Source organism: Lagenorhynchus albirostris, chromosome 11 (genome assembly GCF_949774975.1).
Source record: "Lagenorhynchus albirostris chromosome 11, mLagAlb1.1, whole genome shotgun sequence".
NCBI lineage: Eukaryota > Metazoa > Chordata > Mammalia > Artiodactyla > Delphinidae > Lagenorhynchus > Lagenorhynchus albirostris.
Window position 1 is genome coordinate 85249919 of NC_083105.1, and position 27318 is coordinate 85277236.

Consider the following 27318-nt stretch of genomic DNA (forward strand, 5'->3'; position numbering starts at 1 on the left):
ACCCTAACCTTAACTGTGCTTTACAACTGAGTGGTTTAAATTAGATTCAGTTCAAGTCAACTCAATTCCAAATAACAACAATAATAATAAATAACATTTATTCAGTACATGTAATGGGTTTGGTACCACCCTCCATGCTTTTATATGTACTCATTTACTTCCCTCAAAATGTGTGACCAAAACTTCCTATAGTGAGAAAATGGAGACTTAGAAAGGGTAAGTGACATGGTCAGGGTCACAGAGCTAGGAAATAGCATAACTAAGACTCAGCTCAGGTTTTACCCAAAGCTCATGCTCTTAAATATTACCCTCATGCCTCCATTCTGGTTTATTACACCGTAGGCTAGACCTTGCATTAGACTGAAAAATGAGTGATAGTGTTTGTGACTCAAAGAGTTTACAATTCAAAGTGAGTAACTCACAAAATAACTCATGAAGTTGGAAATCCAAAGTGAGTAAACTCACCTTGATTTTGGTTAAAAAGTTTCTTCTGGATGAAAAAAGTCTATTTGATGGGTTTCAGTATTGGAGATAAAGACTGGAATGTGAGGTTTTAGTATTTAAATCTAGAATTTTCAAGTGGATCACTTAGTGTAGTAAAAAGTTGTGCTAAATTTGAACAAAGATAAAAATGAATAAATGTGAACTACAAGCGCAGAGTTTAAAGACAATTCTTTAATTATTAATGATAATAGTAATTGACTATTTAAATGTCTGGATCCTTGGGAATCAATAATTTCCTGTGCTTTACTGCTTTTATTACATATTTTGCAGTTATTGTTGTTATTACCTCAATGTCTGGGCCTCTTTCCTCTAATTCATTTTATTGTTCTCCACCATGATAGAGTCTAAATTATTTTAAAAAAATAAATATTGAAATACCTGCTTCTAGATATACCTCAAGGAAATTCTGAGTTCTAAATTGGTTTAAAGTTACTTGTTGGGCAAATCAGTGTCTATTTAACTAAACCTATGCTGAATTGCCCTAAATTACTTCCAACCAATAAAGCATCTTGAAGATATCATGGAATATTAATAATTGAGGATCATCTAATACTTTCATAATGGTGGGAACAAACTACTAAGAAAAAAACTTTTAACATAGCTTATCCATTCTGCTTCCCCTCTATAATTTTTTAAAAGACTTTATTATATAGCTAGCGACAACAATAGTTGATTTCATAGGAAATGAATTAATCTTGAGCTTGAGGATGGAAGAAACACATATTAACAGTTAATGATAATTATTTTGGAGATTGTTCCACAAATTATTTACAAACGTTGTGATTCCTTTAGAAGTTTCCTCAGATAAACTGAAGGTTAAGTTGCCTTAGCAAAGCTTTACCTGTATTAACAAGATTGAAATTCTGGATCAGACTGCTCCAGACTGAATCGTTTTGGCAGTATGATAACATATATTATCTTTTCTAAGCATTTAAATGGAGAAATTAGTATGAACCAAAGTAAAAATTGATAACCTACCACTGGGAACATGTCCTGGGAGAACAGGATATCATCTTCCCTATGTGTACATTAGGAATGAGTTGTGATTCTGTACAGAGTTATCTTTTAGAACAATTGTTAAATATTTGCTTATCATGGTTCCAAGAAGATGGCATCGCAAAGAGGGTGCTAAAAAAAGAACCTAATGAAAAAAGTTAGGAGAAGAAAAAAGAATGTTTACTTGGTATAGGTCTAAGAACAGTGTTCAATAAAAACTTGCATTCAAATAAAAGCAACAGAAGTTATAAATATATTTCTAATTCTTTGCAGAAAAAAATCAATTTTAAAGTATATATTTATGTTTCTTCATGAAAAGATGTTCCATAATGAAAATGTGATAATAGTTGGATCAGGTCTAGCTCCAAATTCTAATTCAGCCACTTTGTAAATGCAAGACTTTTATCAACTTTATGTAATAGCTCTGAGCCAGTTTCTACAGGTAAAATGGAGGCAATAATGTCTACTTTGTAGAGTTTTTAAAAATTCTTTGAGACATAATTCTCATACCGTAAGATTGTCCCACTTAGTGTACAATTCAATGATTTCTAGTATATTCACAGTTATTCAGTTATCACAATTGAATTTGAGAATATTTTCATCGTTCTAAAAGCCATCTTGTACCCATTAGCAGTCACTCCCCATTCTCCTCCATCTCCACTACAACCCTATCCTAGACAACCACTAATTTACTTTCCTTATAAATAGATTTGCTTATTCTTGACATTTCATACAAATGTAATCATACCATATGTGTCTTTTTTTAAAACTGGCTTCTTTCACTTAGCACAATGCTTTCAAGGTTCATTCATGTTGTAGCATCTATCACTACTTCATTCCTTTTTATTACAAAATAATGTTACATTGTATGGATATGCCACATTTTGTTTTTCCATTCATTATCTGGTGGATATCTGCCGTATTTCTACTTTTCTGGCTATTATGAATAATACTGCTATGCACATTTGTGTACAAGTTTCTGTGTGGATATGTTTTCATTTCTCTTGGGTATATACTTAGGCGAATTGCTGGGTAGTATGGTTATTCTATATTTAACTTTTTAGAAACTGCCAAAGCTTTCCAAAGCAGTCACACTATTTTATATTCCTACCAGCAATCTATGATGATTCCAATGTCTCCACATCCTCTCCAACACTTGTTATTGTCTGTCTTCTTAATTTTAGTCATCTTAGTGAATGAGAAGTATTGCATTGTGGTTTTGGTTTGTGTTCGCCTAATGGCTGATAATGTTAAGCATCTTATTTGCTTATTGATCATTTGTTTATATTCATAGGTGAAATGCCTATTCAGATCTTTTGTCCATTTTAAAAATGGATTATTTCTCCTTTTATTACAAGAGTGGTACAATAATTCTTTATATATTTATGTATATACATGAGTTCTTAGCATTCTTTATATATTTTAGATATAAGTCCCTTATCAGATAAGGATTTTCAAGTATTTTCTCCCATTCTTTGGGCTGTCTTTTTACTTTCTTCCTATTGTCACGTTCAGCACAAAAGTTTCTAACTTTGAGGAAGTACAGTTAATCTATTTTTTCCTTTTGTCTCTTATGCTTTTGGTGTCAAATCTAAGAAACCATTGCCTAACTCAAGGCCATGAAGATCTACTGCTGTGTTTCCTTCTAAGAGGGTTATGATGTTAACTCTTACCTATAAGTCTGTAGTCAAATAGAGAGTTGTTATGATGAACAGAAAATGTATATGTAAAGCATCTAGCACAGTGACGGGTACGTATCAGTGCACAATTAATGAGAGTCATCCATACCTCTCTGAAACCGAAGTGAATAAATATGTCCTAGAAGATATCTTCGGTCCCTCTCACCATACTATTGTTCTTACTGCTTTTTGCAAGGATATGTGTATAACAAGAAGTATACATTATTTTAAAGATATACTTCCATAGAGATTTGAATCATTATAGGTTTTTATTAATAAGTTATTTCAAGTAACAAGAATGCAAAGATATGGAAGAAAAAAGACAGAACAAGTTTGAGCAGATTAAGACTGTTGCTCATTTAGGTGAAAGTTTGTAAACATGAAGACACGTTACAGTATTATCAAAATACGTTTTCTCTTGGAAAATGTATTGTAATTGAGGAAATTTGCTTTATATATAATAATCATTTAAATTAATATTAATTTTTGTAAGATGTCACAGGGTTGTGCTATCTTTTGTAGTTTGGTTTTCCTTTTTAAAATAATATCTTAGTGGGTGTTACCTGCAAATGTTTCTGGAGAGTTTAGTAAGTATTTTAAGGAAAGGCAAGGTGAGAAGTTCATAATGGTAAAGAAGTGAGCTTTTAAACATTGCTCCCTTTTTCAATGGGGCATATAATTTTTTCCCTGTATTCCACTTTCTTCTGAATGATTATTTAAGTATGACGTTGGCAGGTGTTGTTTTTGATACACTTGGATATGTTCAGCTTGTTTCTTAAGAACCAGATATTTATTAGAAGGGGATTATTCAATTATTTCTGGAAGTAGACTACCCCGTGAAGCAAGTTGGAATATGCATGACTATTGCTCTAGTACCTACACCAGCCATGGATGTGGCAAGAGATAGACTCTGAAAGCAACTGTAGTTCAGAACTCTAAAAAAAACTATGTTTTGTATTGTTTTGTATTCTAAATATACGTTTCATGTTGAATAGAAAAGTATACAGATTGGTGAAGGAATCACGTTTTACCTCATGTAAAAACGGATAATCCTTTTAGGTCATTAATAGGGCAGTGTGAAAAAGCCTTGCCCTGCAGCTGCAGCAGTCTTCGGATAAATAGAGGATTTAATAACATTCAAATATTTGTCCCAACCTCAAAGGACATCCTGAAATAGAACTAACTTTACAGATGATACAGCTCTCTCCATATAGGTCCTCGTGGCTCTTGCCCAGGGATCTCCTTGGGCATTTAATGTGTTTCTCTGACTCTTGAACCAGTGCAGTTACAGTAGCTCTTTTTGAGTGAGATTTGGCTTTAGTCCTTTATAAATAATGTCAGCATAGTATGTAAGAATGACAAACCTGAAAATAGGAAATGCATATTTAAATCTCTGGAAAATCTGTCCCATGGTTTGACATTCTTAGACACGTGAGAGCCAGGTTTTAAAAGGATTAATTAGCTCAGGCTAAATTTCCTTCAGACTTCAGAACCATTTCTCACAGTTGTTACACACTCTTGAGGGTGCACGTAACTAATCCCCTTCATATTCTATGGAAACACATTCTTTAAAATGTAAGATACATACCTTTGACTTCAGCGTTATCTTTTATCTCAGATAGGCTTTACTATCTTTCAAAGGAGTGTGCCATTTTCTAGAGTCCTTAGCAGAAGTGACGGTCTTGCAGTTGAAAGCAGTTGATAATATTTTGGTAAAGAGGAATCCGAAGCAAGTAAGTTTATATAGCCATTAAGAATGTTTTCGGGGAACTGTGTGTGTGGATGGTTTCATGGAGAGGAAACTAGTATTTTAAGAAGTCTTTAAATGATCATGCCTCCATAAATATGCCATCAACAAAGAAACAAAAACAAAACAAAACAAAAAACATAAGAAGAGGAGGGAAGAAGAGGTTGGGGAGGATTCTGTTCCCTTTGGAACACAAAGGTCTTTCAGCTGTGGGTGATTGGAATGGGGGTGTTTGGGTAGTGGAAAAAAATGTTCTAGCATGTGGTAATGAGGTTAAAAAAAACAGCAATGGATGATTACTTTTCTCCATCAAGGCTCCTTTATCCTCATAAGCTCAGACAGTGGTCAAAATGTTAGACACCCCTCCCTGTTTTATCCATCCCTTAACTGTGTTCTTTGACAGGACTGGTTTATACAGCTGGGCCTTTGTTCAGCTTTGGGGGAAATACTACAGGACAGCAGAAAGTATGGCAGAGCACCTATAAAATGGTAAATGGTAAACACTCCATTGAAGTGCAAGATTCCACCTTTAAAGATGTGCCTTTGTTTGATTAGTTTTCCTTTTAGGGATTTGTAAAGCAAACACCTTTAAAATTTTGTTTTTTGTACTGAAGATTTTATGGTGATATGGGAAAATTGTGTTAATCAGTAAAATTTCTTATCACCTACATTTTAATAAACAAACTAGAAAAGAACTCAGCTATCTTACTGACTAAAATTACAGTTAAAATTAGACATTTCTATTGTAGTGACATAGTATTTTAAAGAACATCTACATTATGTGTGCTTAGCCATAGAACTGATTGAAAAGAGAAAGCAAATAGGAAAAGCTATTGATTTTAAAAAGTTTATGTATAAAACATACTTTAATTTTTTTTTCATGAGAATTTGTTAGTAACATTACTGTTAGCCCAATTTTAAATCTAGTGTAAACCTGATACTGGAATCTTCTTGTGTCTTTATACTTGTCATACCTTTATAAGAGTTTAATGATTTTCTTCTCTACAGTACATGCCATATCCTTTTAATTTTTATTTCAGAGGCAGGAAACTGGTAGCCTTTAAGTTCCTCCTGATTAGTTTGTACCCATTTATAGAAAAGAGCTATCATTCCTAACTCATCCACAGTGGCAATATGAACCATACTTTTAAAGTTTTTTTTTTTTCCCCTAAAAACAACAGGGAATGTGCTAAAACCAGAAAGATTAATGGGGGAAGAAGATAAACAGTTAAGATGTAAAATGAGTTTAGAGGTCAAGCTAGAAAAATAAGAAAGCTTATGGATTTAATTCATATTCATCCAAGCAAAGAAGCTTTGGCATGAAAGGAACCAAACGAAGAGGCTCAGCATTCTTACAACATCGACCATAGCTGCATCCCGCTGTTTTGGAGTTTGGGTTGATAGATGCTCATCGTCTTTGGCACTGCACCCTTATTTTTGGACTTCTCAAGATTATAATGGCAAATTCTTCATCTTGCCGTGAAGTTCAGAAAATTTGTCTTTGCCTAGTGTGCCTGTCTCTCACATCAGAAGCTGTTGTCCTAGGAAAGCTCTGTGCACTGTATATATGTTCTTTGCTGTCTCTTTTGAATATAACATAAATATTTTCTACTTTGTTCATTTTCAACAGCTGTTGTAGAAACAGGCTGGAACCAAGTCTATATTGGGCATGGAGAGAAAGGATGAGTCCCCTAAATTGACCAGAGTTGAGCAGTGTATAAACTTTTTCTTGTCAGGGTTATTTGGATTCCAAAGAGGGTAGGGGTCATAATATTTTTCTTCACTGGACTACTTCGACAGTCATTCTCAAGCAATCTGACGCTGATGTTCAGTCCTCCTTTTAGCTGTGAGCCTCCTTTCTTGTTTCCGCTGGGGAAAAGCAACACACCGTTCTCTAGAGGCTTGCATTTGAAAGCTTAACTTGCTCGATTTCACAGTGACCTTTGAAAACAAAAGAAATTAAAACTAGACTGGTTACTTAATTATTTTTGTCATCATTATTAGATCCTAAATAAATTAAACATGCCACAGATTTTATTTCAAGACATCTACCATGCTAAGAATAAGTCACTTTTGATTATGGAACAATTTGCTATTTATTTAGACTTAGCCAGTAACGTGAGAGGGGAGAGAGAGCAAGAGCGGGGGTGGACACGGTGAGAGGAAGCGCATGCAGATAAGGAGACGGTGCGGGGGGCGGGGGGGGGGCGCTCAAAATAAGTACTTAATGATATTATTGTGGAAAAGATTTCAAACTGATTTTTTTTTGGACATATGCACCTTACCTGACCAGTGATGTTCATGAATGAAATGCTATCTTCTTTTACGATGAATACGATAGATAGGGTGAACTTTTTATAGGTTGTTACCAACATGTCCACATGTATATATGTGAACATATGTAGACACACATACATCCTCGTGAGGTAACCATGAAGAAAATTGGCATTATTTTAGAAAACAATAATTAAGACATTAGTACTACTCACTGTAGTAGTAATATTTAGAAATACATTTTCTTTGGCTTTTTTTCTTTATTTTTTATGAATTAATGAATTGGAAGAAGTTTGTTTATACTTCTTTATTTTTTCCTTCAAAATACATACAACTTTCAACCAAATAGTTTTGAGTTATATAGTAAATGAAAGTTGTTAGCATATGATTATGGTTAAATTAAAATGGTCCTGTCTAATCCTTAATAGAGAGGTTCTGTTAAAAAAGATGGAATATTAAGGCCCATTAATATATAATTTGACAGTAAATGTCTTTTCTCTCTTCCTCCTCTTTTTTCTTCTTTTTCTTCTTCTTCTTCTTCTTCTTCTCTTTCTCTCTCTCTCTCTCTCTCTCTCTCTCTCTCTCTCTCTCTCTCTCTCTCTCTCACACACACACACACACACACACGCACACACACACGCACAAAGACACCTCTCAAACTTCTCTAAAAGGTCAAGGATAGAACAATAGGAATTGAATTACTCCCTGTTTCACTAGCAATTGTTCTGATAGAGAGCAGAAAAGATTGTCCTTCACAGGTATTCTACAGACAGCTTTTAAAGATACCTTCTTAGAGATCTTGAGAATGGATATACATCTCATACATTATTCTTCCACTATTCTATCCAACTAAGTATAACCTGAAATTTATACATGTGGCAACCATGTGTCTCAGAAAATTTCAACAGGCTTCTGATTTTTTAGACTTTATTTCTCTAACTCAAAGCATACAATTACTTGTTAGACAATTTGTCCCAACTTTTGATTCAGAAAAATGGTACTCATTTTTTGTTGTTACTTCTTATTATTAATAAAAGAGTTTTACAAGGTGTATAGGAAGAGATAGCTTTTGTTAATCCCTAGATTTTCCCCTTTAATCCTGTATCTGTCCCAGGAATGGAGCGTGTGGCTACTCAGTGCTCGGCTTTCAGACTCACAAGGAGCCGAGCATCTGGGGAAACTCAGGAGGTGAGCACTTTCACGCTGACTCAGAGACCAGCCTTGTGACTCCAGTCTGGCGCTGTCACGCCTGGTTATGGAAAGGCAAGAACAATGCCTCCCTTGAGAAAGGGGAAAAAAGTCTAGTGCAGTCACAATTTTGATGTAAAATTTAAATCATCCCTCCACATCCTGTGGACTTAGAGCTAAACCCATGCTCAAATGGAAAAAAGCTTTTTATTTCCTTAAAGAGTATACCCTCTCTAACTATAATAACAAGTTTCAGAACCACAAATCTTAATGCTAGATTATTTCAAATAATTTTTAAATAATCAGAACACAAGGACTTTTAACATTTTTAACTTGTAGGTAGCTAAAGGTTAAACATTATTTTTCTGTTTGTTTCTGATTAATGACATATGTATAACAATACACAAATTAAATAATTTACAACAGATTAGTATTTATGTTTTTTTTTTTCTTCCAGACTCATTAATTTGGTCATTTTACCTACAACGTAAAAGAAATTTCTCTTCAACATTTAAAGGTCTTAACCATTTCTATCGTTTTCTTCAAGTAGATTGGCTGAAATGTAGTGTATTTGGTGATTAAAAAGAATCTGATCAAATGTTTAATAACTCAAGTATAGGTGTTACTGTTTTTGAGATAAGGAAATTAAATTTTAGCAATTATTGAACAAGTCAAAGTTAGGGTTTTTTAAAGTAAAAAATGCTTATTACCATATTCTTGGGCTGTAAATGATGAGAAAAGTTTTGATAATTGTTCTTGAAAAGACTATAGAGTTCTGTAAAAACGTTTACTAGCTCTTCTCTTTATGAAAATGACTGTATCTTGGAGCCATAAAAGTTTGCCTAACCGGTTTTCTTTCAGTCTTATCAGACTTATAATGAACTCTATTTTTTCTAAGTATTAGAACATTATAGAATGATTAGAATAGAGTTTAATTAAATTTAATACTCTTTCTACCTTTTTATTTATCAGGAATACTTTTGTTGTAGGCACTTAACTTTAAAATTAAAACATAAAATGGTAAAACATAAAATGGTAAGTTTTAGCTGGCAGATACATTTATTTAGGTAAGTTTTGGCTCTAGAGCCCAGCTATTAGGTTACTCATAATAAAGCAATCTTCTTATTTAGAAAATTTTCTTGCGATCTTCATCCAATAACATGTGGTCTAACTTTGGAGTCAATTTTTAGTGATTACAATTAGTGAGACAGTAAAAGAAAGTAGAAAAGGAATCAAATTTTGAATTCTGAATCATTGTAGCCTGCAATTTTGCTATCATAAACTGTTTCTAAATGTTTACCTTCGGTATTTGTCTCTCTCATTTAGAACACAAAAACAAATGGACATTTTAAAGTTCGTTTTATTGCATAAAATAACTTCCATTTATTTCAATTCTGAAATATCTTGTGTCCAACTAATAAAGAGGAACTCATTTCTTTCAGATATTGACAAGAATTAAGTTCTGTTTCTGAGTCTTTACTTCTCTCTCTCTAATTTCTGATACTTTTTCCTTTTCCTTTTCCTCTGAAAACTCTCTACCTCTTCATCTTTTCTCTTCTTATCCTCTCCTCTTTCTCTGACTGGACAAGGCTGGGGAAAACTATTCGGTGAGAGAGGGATGCTAGTAAAGAGAAGGCAGAAAGGTGGTGAAGCAGTTCAGAGTGGTGCTCTTCTTATCAGAGAGAAGGGAAGAGCATAAGGAACTACTTGATCTCAGTGAAGAGAGCATCTCCGAAACCAAACATATGACAAGGTAAACACGGGGTCAGCCCTGGTAAAGGTCACTTTGAAAGTTCTTGGTGACTACAACATTTTTAATGAACACAGTTTTAAGTACAGTTTAAACTTTTGTAACATTTATTAAATTTTCTGTAAATTCAAATTATATTTCAAAACAGAATAATAAATTTATTCTTAAGTAGCTATAGCTCAAAAATTGCTTTTGTTTTTAGATTTCAGTGTTGTGGTAAATTGTGTTTGTAAGTACTAGTAGAAATAAGTTTCTGGTGAAATGTATATAGTAAAGCTTACAGGGGAATCTAGTCTTATTTATTACCCTATGTTGTCTGTTTTTATATTTCTCTGAAATCTGTGTTTCTGCTTCCATTTATAGTGTATGCCAGGACCTGATGAACTTGTTCATGCTTCTAAAAAGCAGTATAATGAATGTGGTCTTTGTATGTGGGAAGCAATGGATAGAGAGTATAGATTGGCATGTTCTATAAGAGAAACTGATGGCAAAGAAAATTTATAGAAAAGAGAAGAAAAATGTAAACACTTGAAAGACTACATGTTTACCACAAATCAATTTTCTATCTAAAAGACCTCTGAATATTATATATGACAGACTTGGTTACAGAGTTTACATAGAATTCACAGGGTAAACACCCAGCTGACTCTAAACTTAGTGGGAAAATGAAGATGATCAAAACATGGAAGAGGGAAAAAGAAAGCGTAAACCATAAGATATAAATAATAATAGTTGAGATTTATAGATAAAAATAATGAAACTGATTTTTTTCTTTAATAAAATGATATGCTAAGTTTGTGTAAATCTATAAGTCACAAAGGAGTGTTGGTATTTTCATTCATATGAATTAAAACCTGTCCATTCATGCTAAATGTCTATGTTGATTCCCCATGTGGAATAGGTAACATTCTATTGTGAAAAAAATCTTTGAAAAACAGTAGAGTTTAATTCCTAATCTTGATTAACCTTCTCACAATAACTTTAATTACAAAAGCAACCAGACAAGTAAATGTAAATGTTCTGAACAAGTAGTTTTATTACTAGAAAAACTAGTGGCACATAACTTCTAGAAAAGTAGTATAATCTTTGGATATGAAGGATTACCAATTTTTATTTTATTTTGTAATTTTTCTTTTGTAAAAGAAGATGCATCCTTTCAAATATTTTAGTTGTTTTTGAAATGTGTTCTGCCATGCTTAAAATTTAACATGAGGGGGTGAATATTAAAAGTGAGTATTTAGGAGAGCAACCAATGGAAGTTATAAATTAAATAAACGTCATGGTCCAGAATTTTTAAAGTTCATATTCTGAATGTTTAGTTTTATAGAATCGTTTAGAGAATAATTACATTTTTTGTATATCACTTTGACTTCTCTTTATCTGTCTTCTGTGCTCAGTCTTTTCATATACTGGTCTCCCAAAGTTTGATGGACTACAAAATTCAGATTCCCCCCCCCCCCGCCCACTTCCCAATTCTCTGTTTTCTCTCTGTTTTTCTCTTGGAGAGACAGTTCTGTTCTTGAACTGCTGTTTATTATAGTGCAAAGACCGAATAGTGTAACAAAAGATATTTAACCACTTTATGACTCAGTTTTCTTTTTTATAAATCAAGAATAATAAAAATACTGGATCAGAACATTGTGGAGGAAGTCAATGAGAAATAATTACAATTATTGGTTAACTTTCTACCTGTGTTTAAAAGATTACACTGAGTTACTTCCACAGAAGTCCAGTGTTTTCTGATTATCTGCTATTTCTTTTTAAAATCCTCCGATCAACAAGGATTTTTTTTCTAAAACTGAATTTAATATTTGTCTCCAAGTTGACCTTTCTTTCTAATTTATGTATTTTTCTTATTAGCAGTATTGTTCTGTAAATTACACAGTCAAGTAATCTGTTTATCCTTGAGTTATCTCACCCACTCATTCCCCTTCTCTGGTTTCCACCCTCAAACTTCTATCAGTTACTAATTTCTGAGGGATTTTCTTCCTAAAATGTAATTTTGATTATTATGTTACTGTGTAGCTCAGAAATCATCTCCAGTTTCCTTATACCTTCAGTATCAATTTCACATTTGGTGTAGCCGTTCACAATTGTTAGGATTTAGCCAGAATCACTATCATCTGGTACCTACCTTCCATCCTTATCTGCTTTTACTCCTCCTGGAATCTACTGCTTGAACCAAACCATTCTACTCACTATCCTGTATCATTCTATAAATTTCTTTAATTTGCTAATGTCATTCTCCTATCTGGAATCTTCTCTTCTCTGTGTCTATTTGATTCTGATCCATCCTTCATTGCCCTGTTGAATTCTCCTGATATGTAGGAAGCATTCTCTGATTATTTCAAGCAGGACATTATCTCTCTATTATCTATCCCCCATAGTACTCATATTTATAAAAAGCCATTTACATTAAAATATTCTTTCTGGATTTCTTAATTATATTTCTATCTATAAGCACATGATAATCTTTCAATAAATGTTCTTCCATGAATGAATGTGTGAATGAGTGGATATATGTCTTCTCTTTCCATCTCTACAGTACATCCTTAAAAGTAAACCAGAAGGCTCTTCATATCTAAGTTGCCTGTTTCCTCCATAACACAAAGGTAACTTGCCTGACACAAAATTGACACTCAGGCAATTCATTCATTTACTCATATAAAAATACATTGAGTGCCAACTATGTACTAGGAATTGTGCTGCCATATAATTAATTGTAATTCATTCAGTATAGAGGATTAGACTATTTAGGGAAAAAAATACAATTTGGAAAGACATGTTCAGCTCGGAAAAATCACATGAAGTGGTCAAAAACAGACCTGTACTTGTTAAAATCTTGTGTTCTAGTTTTAGATACTAATAAGAAGATAGGAAAAAAAAATAAGCTATTGAATCAATGTCATAGGTTATACTGATGTTCAGTTTTTTCAGGTGGCCTCTAGCAATAGTTGATGATGTAGTTTGAGGTGGGGAAAAGCCACTTCAACCATGGTGGTTAGGGAAGGCTTTGTATACTATACAACCTGGGATTTTAGTTTGTTTTTTTAGAGATAATTATTTTTTATAGTTTTTTATGCATAACTGCAAACCTTAAAGGAAACAATATCATTCCAAAAGAATAACCAGTAGAAGGCACTGCTTCCTAGGACTTTATCTCTGAATTAACTAGTCAAAGGTTAAAATGTTTAGAGAAATACAGAAACTTTAAAGGGTAACTATTATATACAGAAAGCAGTTCCCATTCTAAGTCTTCCATTTTGTGCTTGTTCCACATACACATTTCTTTGACCTTGTGCATGTTGTCATTTTCCAGAATAATTGCAGCAAAGAAAATATCCTGAGCAGATAAGAGTTAAGTTTAAGGCAGTAAGTAGATGATTCCTCAATAATAGACCTATTAATAATTAACTCTGTAACAGTTTTTATAAAGTTACTTCACTTTTATAGTCTTTTACTTATTACATTTTAAAAAGAACTGTAGGATTTTTTTTACAAGTACTTAAGAAACCTGATTAAACAAGGTTTACCAATTCCTTTACATAGAAATTATTGAAAAGAAATATAGTGTTATCACTGAGCTGGATTTCCTGTTTTTTCTGACAATATTAAAGCATTTTCTAAGCATACTTGTCCTGTAAGAGTAGATCTTACAGCTATCTACAGTTAGAGAATAGTAAGAGAGTTGCTGGTTTTAATTAGTAGCTTTCATTAAACACATACTGATTGAAAGACTACTATTTTCAGAAAGGATTATAAGTCCTGGGTAAGTAGCTGTGGACAAAACTAAAGTCTGCCCTCCTGGATCTCATAGTGGGAGAGACAGATAAACAAAGAAATAAAATAATTAAATATGTCAGGTGATAAAGGCTGAGAAAGGATGTTGGAGCAGAAAACTAAATGAAGTGAGGGAACAAGAAAGTGTATATATGGGGTAGGAGGACTTCAGATTGAGAAAGTACCAAGTATGACAGAAATATATTTAAGTTAGTGGTGAATTAGTCTCCTGTTGCTGTTGTAACAAATCATCACACGTCTAATGCATTAAACAATACAGATGTTTTCACTTAACAGTTCTAGAGGTTAGAAGTCTTACATTCAAGGTGTTGGCAAAGCTCATTCTTTCTAGAGGCTCTAGGGGGGAGTTTGTTTCATTACCTTTTCTACCTCCTAAGAGGCTCACGACCGCATCATCCATTTTCAAAGCCAGCCACATGGTATCTTCCAATCTCTCTCTCTCTCACTCTGATCCTCCTGCCTCCCACCCTTATAAGGATCTTTGTGATTACTTTTGGTCCACCCAGAATATCCAGGATCGTCTCCTTATCCCAAGATCCTTAACTTAATCATAGCTGCAAAGTCCCTTTGCCTTATAAGGAAACATATTCAGAGGTTTCAGGGATTAGGATTTGGACATCTTTGGTGAGAGGCATTATTCTGACAGACAGTGGGTCTGCAACCTTAACTGTGCATTAGAATTACCTGGAAGCTTTAAAAATTTCTGATACCCTGTGTGCATTCTGAAACCAATAACATCAAAATGTCTGGCAGTGAGACCCAGGCAGCAGTATTTTTTTAAACCTCTCCATATAGTTCCAATGTGTATTCAAAGTTGAAAACCACTGGTTTAGATTTCTGTTGCAGTCTTATTACGTCTTTTATTTACTCTACCCCTAAGTTTGCTATATATATCTGAATACAGTTGGGGACATCCTATTTACATAGCCTTTAGCCAATAGCAAAGGACTCCAGTAGTTTTAAAATTACTTTCACGTATGGACTAGAGTAGCCTGATTGTGCAGATTTCTACAGGGACAGCTGAAGGAAAAGTGACTCCTTGTAAGACCAAGTTGCCCCTTACAAGGGAGTCTCTTTCTTATCTATTACATTCATGTAACTCAGCAACTCCAGGAATGTTATAGACTAGGAATGGGATTTAGTCTATATTCCTGTGTCTCCCCTTTTCCTAAGTAAGCTTGAAACTTAAATTTATATTATACATCCTAAAACCATCTCTGCATCTTTTCTTTTATCATGACTTCCTACGTAAGGTTCCATCTCCATTTTATCCCAAGGTTTCTGTTTGTCCTTCTTTTCCCTCAAAATCCAACTGTTCAGTGATTCCCTGAAGCATTTCACAATCCTTTGGCCTTCATGAAGCCCTCGGGTGCTTAATTATAATGTCATTCGGCCCTTAACCTGAACTGTCTTTCATCATTATTTCTTGTTTTATTTAAAATTTTCACAAACAGTTCATAAGCTTTTTATTTTATTTTATTATTTTTTTGGCTTCATTGGGTCTTCGTTGCTGCGCGTGGGCTTTCTCTAGTTGCGGCTAGCTGGGGCTACTCTTCTTGCGATGAGCATGCTTCTCACTGCGGTGGCTTCTCTTGTTGTGGAGCACAGGCTCTAGGCACGCAGGCTCAGTAATTGTGGCGCACGGGCTTAGTTGCTCTGCGGCATGTGGGATCTTTCCGGACCAGGGCTCAAACCCATGTCCCCTGCATTGACAGGTGGATTCTTAACCACTGGGCTACCAGGGAAGTCCCATTCATAAGCTTTTAAAGCAGAGACCCTGAATTACACTTTTTTATTCCCATTAGAGAATAGTCTTGCACATAGTAGGTAGTGAGTACAGGGTTGTTGATGATTTAAAGATTCCCTTTGGTCCTGGAATTAGACATCAGTTCTTTCAAGTAGATTTTCTTGTCCACACACAAAAAAGTGAGTTAAAGACTACTATTATAAACTATAACAGTGATAGTTATAAACTAACTCCAGAAGTTAGTTTCACACTAGACTGTATTTGTCAGTCTCATGTCAGGTTCTTTGAAGTCTGAGTTTTGTTCATTGGTAGGTCTAGCACCTACCACAGGAATGACAAAAATCATCTCTGAATGAATACAGAAGAGCATAGCTCAGCCTAGATACTCAAGTTGTTCTAAGGTGTCCTTGGACTGTAGCACAGACGTGTAGTGGAAGGTGCAGGTATTGGAACCCTACATATCACACACAGACAATACATGGAAATTTTCAGTGCCTCCTTAATGCTTTTTTTTAAATTGAGACTTTCTTCTATCCAAAATGAAACCCTTTGGTAGACAAACTTTGGTAGACTAAACGTAGATGGTGTAACCAACAGATTGATAGCTCTTTACATAATTTACGTATTTTACTTTTTCCTCATTTTCTAGCCTATTACTGAACTGTAACCACAGTCATTTTTATTCTAATAATTTAAAAAATCTTTAAGAAATCTTTTACCTGAACTGCATAAAAATACTCTTAAGTCCAACACATTTAAGAGCATTCTATAAGTCTCTGAAAATGGAGTTGAAATAAAGATGAAATATGTAATATTTTAGGATCAATTTGCCTTTTGGCACCATGCCTCCTTCATGGTGTTTTAGACCTTATACTTTTTTCTCCATAGAGTGATATGTAAATGGAGAGACTGTTTACCCAGTTGGATATAAAGATAATTTAGATATTGAAAGAACTAGAAGTCTTGAGAATAGCAATATCTTAACTATCTACCTTATATACCTTATGTCTACTTTTAATTTTCATAATCATTATTAATAATGATGTTAATGAAATAGAAGTCAGCAAAAAGTTCATGCCTTCTGAAAGTCATAGAATTGTATTAACTTAGGAAAAGCCAGCTAATCTAGCTTTCTGCTTTGATAACCCAGAAACTGACTCTGGATAATAGCCTGGAATTTTCAGACCGTTAAGAGACTGATTATACGTAAGACTGAGGTAGGCTCCAAAATACCAGACTGTTAATTCCAGCAAGAATAGTAAGGCCCACACAGACCCTAAATACTATGGTTTATGTAATAAATGAATGATCTCCTTATAGTCAAGCTTCATGTGAAACCAAGAAATAATTAAAAGTCTCTTTATTGATTTAATCTGATAGATCTCTTCTCAAAGACCTTACGTATTTTAAGTCTGTTCTGTTACTCCATTCTCTTTACGGGAATCAGAGGTTCGCTTGGAGAGCGTGGAAACAAAACAGTGGTAGTTAAATCTCTCTAGTGTTAAGAGTTACTATGTATAGTTTAATCTATCAATTTGGTGATAGATATGGTGTCGCCAACAAGACTAAGACTTTTCTAAGTCTGTTAACTCCAGCCCCTTACTCTTTCTACATACTTAGAGTATACTTGGAGTAAACCTTGGTAATGAGATCAGAACTAAAGATACCTGAAATGTGCTGGCCCAGTCTGCTTCTCTTTTAAACAGTGCTTACATGGTAACCACTATCATTTCCTCCTTTTCCTCTGTTATTCAGCTGATCAAGACCCCTGCTATTAACATTTTTTCTTTAACACTTGCTAATACATTTGATCAGTTTACTGTCAAGTATGACTGGACAGGGAGCATTTCTCTGTTGGGAGACTGTGTATTTTATGTTGATTTTACAGTTTTAAGTCTTAGAAGGCAATCTGCATTGTTATTTTGGAGGTTTTTTTTGTCTTCTCTGTTTTTGAGGGGGGTGGGTCACACTGTAGTTTTAAAGTTTGTAAAATAAACACCAGCTATTGTTTACTGAGTGTCTACTCCTAGCAAAGTGCTCTACAAGTCACTTTTCATATGGAAACAGTTCCTTCTCAAAAAAGTATTACAAGTAGATATGACATCTCACTTTAAAGGTGAGTAAATTGAAATAGAGATTAAAGTAAGTCTCACATGTAGTAAATAGCAGAATCAGTATTTTAGTTCCCTTTATTTCTTTCTACTGTGCTATTATATCTTCATAGAATATATTCAGCCCTTGAATACACTTTTCTTTTTAAACGTCTAACACCAAGAACAGTATTATTCAGTGGTGATTAGAGGCCCCTTTTCTGGTAGTACATTTTAAGTTTAAAAATCAGTGATATATATGAAGGAAGCGATGTGGCAGTTAACTTTCCTGCCTCCTATTCCACTGGTCTAGGGTACGAATGGATGATTCTGTAAACACTCTTTGTTTGTTGGACAAAAATTAGGGCTTTTTCAAGTTCAGGTCAAGTTGTAAATCCAAGAGAGGTTTTTTTTTTTAAATAAAAAATTTTAACTCTGTACTGCTCCTGTGTAAAACTTTTAATGAAAAGAAAAGGATTTCTTATGTTTAACTAAAAATATTTGCCACTTATTTTTTAACCTCTGATAACATTCTCAACCAGACTCAAGTACAAAAAAATATTTAATTTTTGTTCAGTTATCTAAGTGCATTGTCCTATAGGCATTAGCTCTTCAAAACAAAACTTCCTTATTTGATTTTTTTCTTTTACTTAGGTATTCTAAGGAATAAATAAATCTGAGAATCCACATCTAAATATTTCATGGAACTGTGGAAATAAAACTGAAATAGTTTTATATTCTTACCTTTTTTACTACTTGCAAATTTTATATTAGAACTAAATGCCAAAATTGGGTGATGGGGAGGTGAGAGAGAAAAATCCTCAAATGTTTCAGAATTAACAGTGATTGTAAAATTTATTCAGTTCTTAATAAGCTTTAAACAAATATCAAACTTTTTGTTTTGTTATCTGAGGTTTGCTGATAACAAATATTTCTACATTTTATAATAATCTTACTTTTAATAAAATGCAAATCATTATAATGGCAACCATCCATTTACTTTATTTTTTGATGAAAGAAATTTTAGTTATTTGTCTTCTTTTAACTGCCAACAGTATTTGCTATTCATAGATGTCCTGTCTTCAATAAGGTCTATCAAAGTGTAAAATGAGATGGGTATTTTTCTTTCTTTTAAAATGGAACAGTCTTTCATTATGCAGTGTTCTTAGGTGAATTCTCTTGTTTAAGAAGCCAGAATACAAGAGAGTGCTATATTAGTGTATTATTCTTACAACAAACAAGCACTGTTCTGTTGCTACCTGCTTGGCCATTGTTTCTGATTGCGTGTGCTTTGCAGTGGTATTTGGATGGTTTCCTGCTCTCTGCCAGCACAAAAAGGCATTTCTGTTACAATGGCCCCTAACCACACAATAACGGCATTAAGGATTTATGTGGAGGTTTCATTATTTTCTCCTCTTTTGTTCCTTCCAGGATGTCTTCCAAGCGACCAGCCTCTCCGTATGGGGAAGCAGATGGAGAGGTAGCCATGGTGACAAGCAGACAGAAAGTGGAAGAAGAGGAGAGTGACGGGCTCCCAGCCTTTCACCTTCCCTTGCATGTGAGTTTTCCCAACAAGCCTCACTCTGAGGAATTTCAGCCAGTTTCTCTGCTGACGCAAGAGACTTGTGGCCATAGGACTCCCACTTCTCAGCACAATACAATGGTAGGTTTCTCATGGTCTATTGTGCCTACACTCACTTTGTGACCAGTCTACTCCTCTAGTAGTTTAGCTTCAGTCCTAGGCTTTGTAATTATCATCTACTTAATAGCCATACACAAGATTCACTCCTAACATCTTAAATTCTTAATAAGTAAATTAATTCCAGTAGGGAGTATAAATAGGCTATTTTTGTTTTGTTTTGTTTTGATTTTGTTTTTCAAGAATTCTGCTTTTGAGGCACTCCCAACTTAATTAGGGGAAAAACATAATATAAGAATAATGTTAAAGTAACACATTTAAAATTAGTCCTCATGAAAGTTAGGTATCATAATATTTCTAGGAAAATATTTTTCCAGATAAAGCTGCAACATAGTTTGAACATTTCCACCATGATAAATCAGTGCTTTTTCAATTTCTGCTTTGCCCAGATTGGATTCCAGTGTTTCTTACAGTACTGGGAATATTACAGAAGAATATGTTTCAAAGAGACAATACTTTTCTAATGTTACTGCGCTAATTTTTAACTCAGTCTCATTCACTCTGTTGCTCTGATAATTCAGTAATTCCCTGGTACCTCCTATTCTAGAATTTGGAGCTCAGGATAATTTATCTGGCCCTTCATCCTGGGGTCTGGATCACTGCAGAGGATTATGAAGCTGTGGTTTCATGGATGAGAGGGAAGAAGGCAGCATAGCATCTTTGGCTGAACCTTAAACAGCAGACACACAAACAAATAAATGAGGCCTTTAGGTTCTTCTTTGGAGCTTAAATGCATAGAATCAGCATGCCAGCAAGGTAGCAGGGCACTTAGGTGCCAGTAAAGCCACCCTCGCCTTGTCAACATGGCTTCTTGGGTGGATGTCACATTTTTTGTGGCCCTTCTACTTCAAGGAGGTCAGTGCTGTTAATTTGAACCAGATCACACCAACAAAAGTATTTCATCACACATCCTCATACCTTTAAGAACAGCTCTGATTCTGTTAAATCCTTCATTTTTTTTTGTTTTGTTTGTTTTTTTGGCCTTCTCCAGGAAATTATTACATATCATAAACATGTTCAGTCCTGAAATATGCCCACTTGTGTATGTCATTGCATTACATATGCAATGTGGAATTAAATCAGCAAGAAGAATCAGATTATCTTCTAATATCTGGGAAATAAACACTGTTCTTTGATAATTCACATTAGATTTAACTAGTGCCATTCAACATTTTAAGCCTCATAGGTCAGAATTTCTCTGGGTATTTTTGACTGTGCGCCAAAATTTTCTTACCGAAAATAACGTTTTCACTAACACTTATATAGCGCTTTTACAGATGTGTTGTTTCAAGCACGTGACATATATTACTCGTTTAACCTTCACAATAATTCAATGAAGTGTTATCATTAATCCCACTTTACAGATGAGGAGGAAACTGAGGCACAGTGAGGTTAAATAGTTTGCTCCAGATCACAGCTAGTAAGTGGGAGAACCAGGGTTTACCCAGGCAGTCTGGCTTTGGATTCCATGCTTATAAACATTATAAGCTCTTCACAAGAGTACACACATATTTAATTTTTCTGATCATCTCTTATTTGGTAAATTAAATCCATAATTCCTCCTTTTTTTCCCTCTACTGTGAATTCATGTTAGTTACGTGCAGTGATATAACTTCTTCGCCTCCTCTCACAAAGGTTAAACTAGGAAAAGAAAGGGGGAAAATGGTAGTATGCAGCTCAACAGGGTAGAGAGGTCACATTCCCCGTTTGACATTGCATCAGTTCTCATGCTTTTTCCCTCTCAATATTTTGACCGTTGCCTTCTTTCAGGGAGACCCTATGGAGAGTGCTTCTTGGTTTGGTTTTCCTGTACTACTGTTATAAACAGAAATACACACATTTAAAGGAGTGAATATAAATAATTATTACTGGAAGAATACCAGAAAGATAAAGGAGAAATTATCTTAAATACTCAAGGATGGGTATGAGAAAAGTATATTAAATTACCTACTATAGTTGGCATGAGTGGATGCTTTGATGCAGGGTGTTAGTGGAAATGAAATCATTCAGTTTGTAATGGAGAATTCAGCTTAACTAAATGAAACCTATGAACTGCCTACTTTGTACCAAGTTTTTTGTTGTGCACTATGGAAATAGATTTGCATAAGGCACAACTCCTTTCCTCAAGCAGCTTTATCTAGGAGAGAAGTTCTTAACTCTGGTCTGTGGATCTCCTGAAGATGACTGGAGAATCCTGTATGTGCACACATGTGAGTAGGGTTTTGGTTTTCACCAGATTCTCAAGTAAATCTGTAGCCCAAAAAAGACTGAGGTCTACTGTTCTTGAAGTTAATACACTTGGTATACAAATGATTTAACTTAGTTTTAGTGACATCAGCACTGATATTTTCTCTTACTATATATCTAATTGATTTCTAAATTTGTTTCTGCCTCAAAAGTTTCTTGATTCCACCAGCTTTTCATCTCTGACAGTTGAAGAGTCTCCTCTATGATCTCAAACTTCCAGCCTCTCCTCTTTCCAGTCTTCCTTTCAACTTCCACTAGACTTATTTCCCTGAGAAAAGAGTTGGATTATTTATCCCGCTTTGGAAACTAGTGTATGTCCTTGTTGCCTACAGGGTTTAGTCTAAAACTATCTTAGCATGAAACTCTATATAGACCAGCACCAAAATATGGCTTTTGTCTCCTCTTTGGCCACATCCCGCCATAGACCCAGTGCTTCAGTCATGCAGAGATTTTCATATATGTTCATAAACATACCAGGTGGCCTCAAATGACACATACTTATTCTTTCTAGCTGGAAAACTCTTTTTCATATTTTACAGTCCTGGTGAATTGTGTTTCTACCACGAGACTGAGTTCAAAATTGCTTCTTTTTAGATGCTTTCACTGACTTCCCAAGGCAGAATGGTTGCTGCATTATTCTTTTATCCATGGTACTTGTTTATGTCTTTTCTCGTGGTCTGTATTATAATTTGTGTGTTTACATGTCTGGCTTTCTGTGCACTGTATTTCTCCTTAAAGGCACAGTCATACACACGCACATACACATTTGTAGTTCTGATACCTAGCATATAATAGATACTTAATTTATGAGTACTGATTAAATGGCAGAGTTTATATGGATGATTAAGTAGGAAATATGTTTTGAACAAAGTTGTTAAGATGTTATTCATGGTGAATATGCTGATTTTCTAGAAATTTTAGAACTAAAGTAGAATCTACTACTGTGCAGAAAGTCTGTTACAATAGTCATGATATATTCAGCTATTAAGCTGATTAAGATATATTTTACCCATTTATCAAAATGATTGAATACATTCACAGAATAGTTATTCAACACATTCTTTGTATTTTTTTCTGGATACTAGGCCATTGTCGTATTCACATAACAAGTCCTTTTATTTTCAATAGTAAAATACATTCTTTATTTGTTTTCCTATTCAATATCTTTGAAAACAGAGAGAATATTTCATGGTTTTTATATCATAGAGTTCAATTTATGGGAAAAAAAAACCCAGCTTTCCAGATTTCATTGCTGGTTTATGTGTGACATTCATACTCCAAAGAGAGGTGTTGAGAGGTCTACATTTTGTATTGCCCACGTAGTTTAGAGACAAAGTAAAACTTTTGAGAAATCCCTTTAATGCTGACTTGAAGTTATAGAGAAATGCTTTCAGTATAAAATTTAGGTTAGAAAATATTTCCTGAGATAGAAGTTCTGTACACCTCATGACTGTTGCCATATAAAGATTTTGGGGAATTAGGGTCCTATGTTCATATTCAGGGTATGCAAGTGTTAAGGTTTGGAATTGGGTCAGATAAAGATGTAGTTCTTCCTTTCTGAAGTCGTATTTTTTGCCTTAATATTTTGGAGAAATAAGCTAAGTGGCTAACTAAGAGTAACTCCCCAAACAGCTGTAACTGGTGTAAATACTACAAGTCCTTCTGTTCCTTCTATACTCACCGTTCAGAAGGCACTATAGATGAACTTTCGTAAGCAGATTATACACATATAAATACTGTCAGATAATTATAACATATATAGTTATATATATTATATAACTATTATATATGTAATTATAATAATGTCATAATTATAAAATACTGTCAGATTTCTAATCAATATAAGATTGAGACACATAATTATAAATATGAAAAAGACTTTCTGTTGGGCCTTCTCTGAAGCTCTCATAATTTTGCCAAGCAATTGATAGCAACATTTGCTTCCCATATAATCTTCAGAAAGCTAAAAGGCAAGGTTGGCAAGTCTGGTTATGACCTGAGTGGAAATGCAGTCCCGGGCTTTATGTTTATGAAGGGCAAATCTACCCTTCTTGCCCCCTCTGCCTCTTTTTTTAACAGGAGTTTGGAGGCTGTCACTTCAGAGTTTCAGAGACAAGCAAGAGACACTATAATTTCTGGCTCTTCTGGCTTTTTTTTTTTTTTTCCTGTACGCGGGCCTCTCACTGTTGTGGCCTCTCCCGTTGCGGAGCACAGGCTCCGGACGCGCAGGCTCAGTGGCCATGGCTCACGGGCCCAGCCGCTCCGCGGCACGTGGGATCTTCCCGGACCGGGGCATGAACCCGTGTCTCCTGCATCAGCAGGCAGACTCTCAACCACTGAGCCACCAGGGAAGCCCCCTGGCTCATCTTTAATGATAGTTCTGATATAGATGGATTTATTTCATGATGCAGAAGACTATCCAGAACATTTCCTCATGTCAGTCAATGTGATTATTTATGAGCACCAGAAGGAAACAGAGTAAGTCTGAAGAGAAATCAAGTAGCAGCATGAGAGGCAGCCAGGGGACTCTATGGTAGCCATGCTGGTGCTCATTGTGTCTGGTTGCATGCTAGTTCTGCTGGTTAGATGGTTGTTCTAGTGTCAAATGTGATGTGAAATGAAAGTCTTGACCACCTGTGGTTACTGAATAATCAGTTTTATTTTTTTCCCCCATAAAATGTTTTCTTTTATCTCAACCAAACTCTCTTTTGATTTAAGTTCCTCTTGAGTTGAGTGAACAGTTTTGTATAACCGAAGAGTGGCTGCTTCCCAAGATTGATTTTTAAAGCATACAGTTATTTATTTTAAGAATACAATATTAAAAAAATAACTTGGGTTGTTCTCTCTACAGACAGCTGAATTTCAAATGAAATAAATACTATGTTTGCGTATACTTTTTTAGCATTTAAAGATCCAGTGGATTTGGAAATGTGATGCTATAATATATTCTATTATCTCAATTACTGCTTATATTGATAAGATTTTCCTGGAATTGTTAAAGAACTCTGGGTATATGATGTTTTGATTAGGTTTAATAAGTTGATGTATCTTAATGTTAATGTGTTTAAACACTGCAGGGTCAATAGTTATCATAAAGCAGCATTCAATGTGAGTCAGTTTCTTTGTAAAGTCCAGCAGAAGGAGAAAAAGGTGTCTTTTTAAGTTGATCTTCTATAGAAGCTGGACATATAACTGAGAACCAAGTATAAAATTATAGCAAGGTTCCAGTGTATGAAATGCAACCTTAAACACTTAAACCCTGACAAGAATTCATTCAGTGCACACGACAGAGAGAGGCTTTTACTTGCTCAGGCTCACTGTCAGCTCCTAGGATTCTTTATTTACCCAATATAATTTTAATTGCTATATGATAGCTGTGTCTTGAAATAACCTTTATATAAATTTTGCTTACAATCTGACAGTTGTTAGTAATGCATTTTCGATGTTTGACTAGGATAATTTTATGTGTGAAGTACTGTTCAGAAAACTTAAGAAGGAAAAGAGAAAACTGCATGTGTTATTTAAAAATAAGTCACAGAATAGGACCTTAATTATAGTATGGTAAAGATTCCTATTTTTATATGGTGGTTTTTATAAGCTCTTAAATTTCTGGTTACCTTTGTACATCAAACTTAGCCTAAGTTATTGTGATGGTATAACGCATACTGTTGTTAACACGAGTACGGTTATTTTGCCAGTTCTAATAATGAGAATTTCATTGTTTAGAAAGAGCATTCTCCTACACTCTAGACAAAAATGTAATTACTTTTGAATGATGTGGAATGTGCTCAGTTTAATAGCATGGAGAATAGATTCAGAAAGATTCAGATAAAGTAAGCTTGGAAACCATATGTGCAGTGTGGCAGTATAAAACTATGAGAGTAGGCAGTATAATTCTACACACACACATACCCAATTTCACACACTTGATCTATAAACTGTTGTTTTTGTAAGAGATAGGCTTGCTTATCTGAACAAGGCCAATTCAATTGAAACAAGGTGAAAATGGTGACAAGTTTGAATTTGTTTTTTATGCTAAATTGATGTTTATCATACAATGAAATTACACTGTTACAAACATTATTCTGTAAATGTTGTCAGAAAATACCACACCTGTTTATCTAGATAAAACCCTAGGCTTGCGTTTGAATGTAAGTGGTTCAATCTTTACACTTGCATTGTTTCTGAAAATTACCCCCAGGGCTAGAAGGAATGAGGACATGTGAAGAACAATCGTTTGGGGTCCATCAAAGCCACTGGATTAAGTTGTGCAATAGATCTGGTTTTGTCCTGTTGCCATAAAACCTTGATTCATATGATGTCCACAGTATTTGAAGTACTATTTTGAGTTTGAAGCTAACTAAGCCTTGAGAAATTAATGAACGTACTCTCACATGAAAAAAAAAAAAGCGCTATGAGGGAATTGCGAGATAGTTCAGGACACTTAATGAGGGTCTAGTGTTAGCTTCTTCACAGAGTGCTATGCAGTGACAGGGGAATGAGTAAGAACTTCTAATGCTGTGGTAATGGGGCAAAATGTGCTTGCTTAAGAAGATTTTGTCTAATGGAATTTAATGGCTTTCATTTAATAGGGGTCTTGCGGAAAGATCCAACTCAAATATATACAATGAATACCTATCAGCAGAGATGCAGAAATGAGTAAGAACTAGGCTGTTCCCTCATGTAGTTTTTTATGTAGTATGGAGGTAAGATAAGCACAGAAATCACGAGATTGTAATATAAAATATTAGAACCCTGATACAGGCTAACAAGTGCTAAGGAGATTCACAGTTGAAAGGTATCTCATCTGTGGGGATCAGAAACATATTAATATGAAGTTGTTCCCATAAGAAAATTACTAGATTCCCAGATATCAAAAAATACATACACATTGGATCATTACTGTTGATGCAGAGTCTTGTCTTTATACTTGTGGATTGTTTTGCTTTTGTCATAAATATCTTGTTCCCAGAAGAAATAATTAAGTAAGAAAAAAATAAGAAAACATACTAAAGACAGAGTGCCCTGTAAAGGTCTTAATGGAAAATGTAGGGAAGTTTGTAAAATATGTGCCTCATATTAATAGGAATAAAAACAGCTACTTTAGTTATTCGTGTTCTTTAATCTGGGTTACCACCTTGAATGAAGTGGAAAGAATGGTGGAATACTTGGCCAGGATACTGGAAATAGCAAGAATGCTAGGAAGCAGTGCTGGAGGCATACTTGAATAGTGTTCCTGAATTTGTGGAAGGGATAGGTGTTCATCTTGATCTCATTTGTTATTCTCATACCTGCATGATATGATCATTTGTATTTGGAAGTTAAAAATAATCAAAAGTTTGGGAACCAACCTTCATTCTGTATCTTAGACGTTTGTTTTCAGTTCTACCTCATTTTCTTCCTTTGATTCTTTTCATTTGCTCCTCTTCTTCCTCTCTCTTTCAGTTTGCCTCTATCAGAAAACATTCTTAATGGATCCTCTTGTGGATCTCAATGGAGCCATTATCAGGAAGGGAGAGGGGGTAGGAGAATCAACACCATTGTGCTCTGATACATACTTCCTTCTAATTTACATATACTGCCTTTTGGGTGGTTG

At 34.5% G+C, this 27318-nt stretch overlaps 1 protein-coding gene across 1 annotated transcript in view; it reads left to right on the forward strand.

The window, feature by feature from the left end:
• SOX5 (SRY-box transcription factor 5) overlaps positions 1 to 27318 on the forward strand; it is a 963387-nt gene that overhangs the window by 606658 nt on the left and 329411 nt on the right. The window contains exon 6 of the mRNA XM_060165318.1: positions 19208 to 19334. Coding sequence (XP_060021301.1) covers positions 19209 to 19334 — 126 coding nt within the window. The 5' untranslated portion in view covers position 19208. The remainder of the gene's footprint in view (positions 1 to 19207; positions 19335 to 27318) is intronic.